The sequence below is a fragment of the Symsagittifera roscoffensis genome, chromosome 3 (genome assembly GCF_963678635.1).
Source record: "Symsagittifera roscoffensis chromosome 3, txSymRosc1.1, whole genome shotgun sequence".
Classification (NCBI taxonomy): domain Eukaryota; kingdom Metazoa; phylum Xenacoelomorpha; order Acoela; family Convolutidae; genus Symsagittifera; species Symsagittifera roscoffensis.
The window spans coordinates 10649455-10656814 of NC_087064.1; the positions used below are offsets into that span (position 1 = coordinate 10649455).

At 32.1% G+C, this 7360-nt stretch overlaps 1 protein-coding gene across 1 annotated transcript in view; it reads left to right on the forward strand.

The window, feature by feature from the left end:
- Nucleotides 1–7062, forward strand: part of LOC134841562 (uncharacterized) — an 87139-nt gene extending 80077 nt beyond the window's left edge. Inside the window, exons 23-27 of the mRNA XM_063857593.1 lie at nucleotides 70–184; nucleotides 5207–5284; nucleotides 5732–5827; nucleotides 6336–6431; nucleotides 6764–7062. Coding sequence (XP_063713663.1) covers nucleotides 70–184; nucleotides 5207–5284; nucleotides 5732–5827; nucleotides 6336–6431; nucleotides 6764–7022 — 644 coding nt within the window. The 3' untranslated portion in view covers nucleotides 7023–7062. The remainder of the gene's footprint in view (nucleotides 1–69; nucleotides 185–5206; nucleotides 5285–5731; nucleotides 5828–6335; nucleotides 6432–6763) is intronic.
- The last annotated feature ends 298 nt before the right edge of the window (nucleotides 7063–7360 follow it).

Here is a 7360-nt window from a genome sequence, read left to right on the forward strand (position 1 = left end):
TAATAATGTTTACAGAGTTTTGTTTTCGAAAACATAAGAGAAAATGTGCTGTGATACTTTTGTGTTCAGCGAAGGAAAAAACAGAGGAAAGAACAGAGATGAAACTATATCTCATAATTACAATCAGTGCTTTTGGCACGGTTGTCGCCGCTTCAATTGTCTGTGCGATTCGTGCCTTCAAATGGTAATTGAATTCAGTTTGCTCTTACTCAAACTCAAACCCCATTCCCCATGAAACTGTTAAAATTGTTCTCTTTCTATGGATAAACTCGAGTCTTAAGTTTTTTTTTTGAAATTGGCCTTGAAAGATTATTAGAGACAGGTGAGGTCAAAATCATACAAACGTGGGTGTATACAGAATGTTTAAAACAAAGGTTCATTTTGAACGAAACGGTACAAAACGAGAATATTTGTTAAAAAGTAAAACCTGGCTAATATTTAGAGCAGCCAGGAATTCGTAGTAAAAAAGAAAAACTACACACTGATAAACCATATGCAAATTATAGTAACAAAATTAAAAATCACTGATTATCATTCAAAAAACTACGCACTCAAAAAGCGTTCTTAGACATTTTTTGGACAATTTGACCGAAAAATTGCGTTTTTTTGGCGCTCGCTCCCCACTCAAAATTAGAATAATTGGGCGCCAGAGGCGCTTGTAGAAATTTTTTTTAGGTCAGTCAGCCAAAAATGGATTTGTATAGTGCAAAGTGGGACCTTTTGGGTCGTCAGGGGGTCGAAACCCTGAAAGAGAGAACGTTCAACTTCATTTTTTTTTGGAAAACCCATCTGCAAAGGGTCGTTCATTGTAATTTTGCTTGTCGCTGAAAGTTTTGCAGGGCCCATACTGATATGGGTTGTCTAGTAGGCAAATGACGAAACCCCCGGAATGGAGTTTCATTAATAATCTTATTCGATTATACTGTCATGTTATAGTCATTATCCATCAAGTTACAAAAAAAATAGATTATAATCTATTAAAAAAGGATTATAATCCTAGATTTTTTATATCTATGTAATCCAATATAGAAACAAAAACGAATTTCATGGATTTTTGTGGCTCAAAAAAAGTCAATTTTATTTTCAAGAAATTGATTATAATTATAATGGATTTAAAAATATTGAAAATTATCGATTGTAATCTCCCTGGATGGGTAATGAAAGTCAATTATATGGATTAATTTTCTGCCGGTATAATAATTGATTATAATTGATTATTTCCCATGAAACTCCTGTGCGGGCCGGTGCATTGAGAAATTTTCAACTTGTTTTTGTTCAAATTATTTGTTATTTGGGCACTAATTTATATATCAATTACTTTTTTTTCACGGCTCTTAAGTCGCCAAAATGACAAACAATTTAGTTTGATCGATTTTAATTTAATATCAAAGGACAGGAAAATTGATCAAATTTTTGAACCGGTACAATATTATGTAACAAAATTATGTACTGCCACTATAATTGTTCTGACTTTCGAACAAAAAGCAGAATATTTTTTGCTTGGGGTGGTTTTTTTATTCAGTCAATTTTCGACATTTCAGTTATGCACTTTTGACAAAACAGTTTAAGGCATTCTAGATACATTGTTGTTTTAGCTTAATTGAAAATAGCTAATTTGGCTTTATTGCGGATAACTAACGCGCGACATATTGCGTTCTTATAACACGCCTAAACGGGGTTTAAAGCGTTCCAAATTCAATTGAGGCGAGAAATTTGGTAGTATCTTTAGAATGCGAGACTCGAATTGAAGTTTTGTTGTTTAAATTATCGTGTGGGGGAATCAGTTTTTCTTTTTTATCATTTCATCAATTATTCAACAGAAAATTTTTTAAATTGGCCTTCAAGTGCAATCGGAACATTCAAGGCTTTGCCCCGATATAGAAACGACTTTGTTTATTACTAACGCGCGGAACTTAAGTCAATTTTATACTCATTGTAAGACTTTAAAATGCTACCCAAAAATAATTTGAAGTTACCGCAATAAGTGAAATTCGGTAGAAAGAACAAATTTTTGAAGGATAAAAGGCCAACGAGAAATTTTCAAAAAATGTCTACCTTACTACTCTGATTTTTCAAAACCACCCGGGTTGACCTCCATACACCGAAAATGCTTATCATACAATTCCATACATCAATTGTGTGGGAAAATGCTTGTCATACAATTTTCATACAATTTCTAAAAATGGTTGAAAACTGGTATAAACTCTTTTCTGTGGCTGTTTGATTCTAATAAAACAATCTGGTGATAAAAAACTGAGGTTTTCTTTTTTTTGAAAAAAATGCTTATCATACAATTCCCATATATAGAAATTGTATGACTGGCATTTTTTTGATGGCGACACAAAAAATTTTTGAAACTATTTTGAAAATTTGGCCCAAAAATTTTTTTGGTTTTTTTTTCAACCGCGAATCGATTTTCGTACGCAAACAAACATTTTTCGAAAAAAAAACTTTGCATGCAAAATTTAATATTTTTTGTGCATAACGTAGTCTTGGATACGATAAATTTGGCTTTTACTTTCTTTTCACTTAATTTTTTTTTTCAAAAACGCTGAAAATTCCTTTTTCTTTTGTATGGGGTGTTAATGTACGCCTTGATCAATGTCTGATAATTTGAAAATTCAAAAATTTAATATAATCATCATTAATAAATTTTGCCAAAAAATAAAAGTTTGTTACTTTTGTTATATGAATTGTGAAAGACAGCCAGATTCAGGTCGTTTTCTATGCATTGTAAATGCAAGACCGTCCAACCTTTGGTGTTTTGAGTAACCAAGGTCTCTGTCACTTGTGTTCGGTTGCAACTACAACCGAAAATTTTTCAGAAACTAAATTTAGAAAGAAAAAATCAAAATTTTTGGTTTATGGGAAAACACCTATCATACAATTTTCATCTATGGAAAAATGCTTATCATAGACTTTTCATACAATTTTCTGTACGCATGGAATTGTATGAAATTGTATGACAAGAAGTTTCTCATATATGGAAATTGTATGATAAGAAGTTTTGGTCAACCCGGGCAAACAAAATTACATTTTAAAAACATATTTTGCACAAGAACTTCATTTGTATAAAATGTTCATATCTTTTTTAAAATATAAGTGGCTTCTCTAAACAAAACTGTTAAGTATATTTCTTACAATTTATTTCTCCCTATATGGACTCTTAACACACTCATCAATTTCATATAAGAGGCTTCTCTAAACAAAACTTTTAGTATATATACTATAATTTATTTCTCGCTACATGGACTGTTAACACATTCATCGAACTTTATACTCAGCAAACTCATCAAAATCTCAACTCCATTCTCTTGAAAAGGGGCTTGATTTCCATTTTAACAGACATCAGGCCTTCGAGGAAGTCCTCAATCCAACCCCGTATCAAACTGAATCCTTGCAAACTCAATCCTCTACCATATGGTGAGTTTGCAAAAATTTCCTTTTCAATTTTTGTCGTTTTTGTGTATAAACGCTTTTTCCGCCCTAAATTGTTTTGGTTTATTTTATATTAGTTTATACTGAACTTATTTTGAATTGTTTCAAGGAAAAAAGAATTTCAAGTTTTTGTTCAGACCTTACCTAGCCAGTTTTGACATCAATCTTATATCAGCTAAAAAGTTTTGTTTTCTTGAGCTCATTTTTACAAAAGGTTAATTTACCTGTGAACAATTTTGGTTGGGTTATGGAGTTTTAGAGGTTGCCAGTTTGGGAGTGTCAAATAACAAGCCATAAATTATGTCCATTTACCGCGTAAGCGGAGATTTAATCCATCTTAAAAATCGTTTTAAATTGAATTGAGGCATCCAATTGTTTGATTTGAAACTTTGATATATTCAAAAAATATCACTCTATACTCAACATAGTGTGTGGGGTGATGATTTTCAAAAAAAATGAAAAACTTTCGTCAAAATTGAAAGCAAACTAAAAGGCAGTCAGAACATTCAGGGCTTCGTCCTGATACGAGTATTCCTAATTGTTCCGACTTTCGATACGAAAGTAACGGAATATTTGTGCTCGGGGTGGGTTTTTTTTCTTCAGACAATTTTCGACTTTTTAACTAGCCATTTTTGACGGAATTTTTTTATATCATTCAAAAAGTATTGTTGTCTTGAGCTTAAATTTGAAAAGATATTTCACCTGTGATCATTTTTGGTAAAGTTATGAGGGTTTAAAGATTGCCAATTTGGCCAATTTGGGACAATTAACGCGCGATATAACTCGCGCTATTAACGCGTAGGCGGAGAGTTAATCCGTCTTAGAAATCGTTCCAAATTGGTTGGAAGAAGCTTATTTGCCAAAATAAATTCAAATTTTAGAAAAAAAAGTTATCATTTTATTTTATTACATTTTATTTTTACTAGGTTTTTACTAGGTTATTACTGCTCCTTAAACATTAAAAGGCAGTCGGAACATTCAGGGCTTCGCCCTGATACGAGCAGTCTTGTTTTTTTTCGAATAGGAGCATCAAAAAATGTCAGATCTTTGAAGCTCGAATTTTGTATGACAGCTGTTATTTTGTGCGCAACGAGCGTTTAATCAGTTTTTGTCGTTCTACTTGATGCACGATGAATGTCTGTGAAAACTCATTTAATGCCAGCAATTGCGCTGCTGAAAGTGTTTTCTTCAAACTCAGCATCATTTGATCTGAGCCAAATAGTTGAATTTTTTTAGGTTTTTAACTTTTTTGAACACTTTTTTGTTTTTCTGTGCCGTTTTTGTTTAGCTTCTTGTCTGCTAGCTTGCAACGTTGGTTGTAGATAATAACAGAGTTCACTGTGATCTCTTTTGCTTCACGTAATTTGCTTAACCACTTGACTGAAACCAATTCTTTTAACCGCCTTTTCAATAGAACCTGAAGAAGAAAAGGTTGTTGATTTTCGAAGTGCTCTATCGCATTGTAAATGAAATTTATTAGGAAGTCATATTTTTCAGATTGTTACAGAGTTATTGATGTTACAAACAAATTTTTTGAGATTCAAAACTGTAAAAAAACGTAATTTTTTGGCAAGTCTTTTTTCGAATGTATTTTACACCTATAACTTTTTGAACTCAAAGTGTACAAATTTAATATTTTGTTGCGGCGAGTATTTTTTTGAATATAATTTACAAATACGATTTTTGAGACTCAAAACTTTAAACATATTTACTTTTTCAGCAAATTTCATTGAGAAGAAAAATTTTATACTAACTATTTAACTTTTAGTGGAAGCCACAAGGTCGGGCCACACTCAACAACAGCTGATGACAATGAAGTCTACAACGACCCCAGCGAATTCTATGAGTAAGTTGTTCTCGCAATTTGGTTTCTAACTAAATAGAGACGCAATCTATATACTCAGAGTATTAAGTATTCATTTAAATTGTAGTATAAACACCTAATTCAGCTGTAGAAAGTCACAGACCATGATTTTCAAATATCGCTGAAACTTTTGAGAAAGGAAAGCGTTTTTGGCTTATAAAGCCATATGTGAAAGCTTTTTGTCTTTTTAATGTACATTAAAAGAAAAATTTTACAATATTCCAAAGAAATAGCATGTAATTCTGACGAGGTCACAAAATGAAAAGTCTGAACAACCTAAATATCAATCGTTTTACAAATAGGCTCTTTGAAGTTCAGAAATGTAAAAATTTTAAGTTTTTCGGCAAATCTCATTGAAAAGAAAAAAATACAAAATCCATTTATTTTTTTTTGTGGGAGCCACCAAGCCGACACGAGATCAAATTTTAGGCCAGGCTCGACAACAGATGAAGGAAATGAATTCTACCAAAATCCCAGCGAATTAGAAGGAAATGAATTCTACCAAAATCCCAGGGAATTATATGAGTAAGTTTATATCTTCAGAAAATTTAAGTGTTCGTGTAAGTTTTAGTATAAACGCTTAATTCAATCGTAAAAAGTCACAGACCTGGTTTCTAACTAAATAGAGACGCAATCTATATACTCAGAGTATTAAGCATCATTTAATTGTAGTATAAACACCTAATTCAGCTGTAGAACGTCACAGACCATTGTTTTCAAATATCGCTGAAACTTTTGAGAAAGGAAAGCTTTTTTGGCTTATGAAGCCATATGTGAAAGCTTTTTGTCTTTGTAATGTACATCAAAAGAAAAATTTTACAATATTCCAAAGAAATAGCATGTAATTCTGACGAGGTCACAAAATGAAAAGTCTGAACAACCTAAATATCAATCGTTTTACAAATAGGCTCTTTTAAGTTCAGAAATGTAAAAATTTTAAGTTTTTCGGCAAATCTCATTGAAAAGAAAAAAATACAAAATCCATTTATTTTTTTTGTGGGAGCCACCAAGCCGACACGAGATCAAATTTTAGGCCAGGCTCGACAACAGATGAAGGAAATGAATTCTATCAAAATCCCAGCGAATTAGAAGGAAATGAATTCTACCAAAATCCCAGCGAATTATATGAGTAAGTTTATATCTTCAGAAAATTTAAGTGTTCATGTAAGTTTTAGTATAAATGCTTAATTCAATCGTAAAAAGTCACAGACCTTGGTTTTAAGTCAGCGCCAAAATTTTCTAGAAAATAACGCATTTTTGCCATATCAAGCCATATGTTAAAACATCTTCGGCATCGTATAATATTATACATTAAAAATACATTGAACTTTTTATACTAAATCAAAAAATATTATGCAATTCAGACGAGGGGCAAAAAAGTAAAGGTCTGAACAGCTGAAATGTCAGACGTGTCCTTCCCTTGTCGATAAATAAGATTGTTATAGACTTTTACGATTTCAGGCCCGGCTCAAACATCACGAACGCCGCCATCAATTTACGAGCAAACACTCTGAATGCAGATGATGCCAATTACATTTTACCGACTAACGCAGATGATGTTATACCAAGTTACCATGTTCCACTGGAACCTATGAGCATAAATCCACTGGAACCTATGAGCATAAATCAAACTTATGAAAATCAAATGACTCGAACATCTGAAATAATGGAATCAATTTTCACTGACAGAAACATTTATGTCGATGCCCCAACATCTTAAAACCGTGCACAAGTAGCGCCGTTGTACATTTTAATTAAAAGAATGATTTTTTGTTTTTTTTTGTTTTTCGACGTAATTCAGTCACCATAAACAAGAATCAGCAGCTACCTTGAAAACTGAACTACTATCTTTTATTAAAGAATGAGTTTTGTTTGCGGCTTCAACTAAAATTGTTGTTCTCGGTGAATATCAGAGCCTTCCAAATGTTCAACTTCATTTTTTCTGGGATAATGAATGCATAAAAAACAATAAAAACAAAAAAATTTTATTGTTTTTTATGCATTCATTATCCCAGAAAAAATGAAGTTCAACATTTGGAAGGCTCTGATATTCACCGA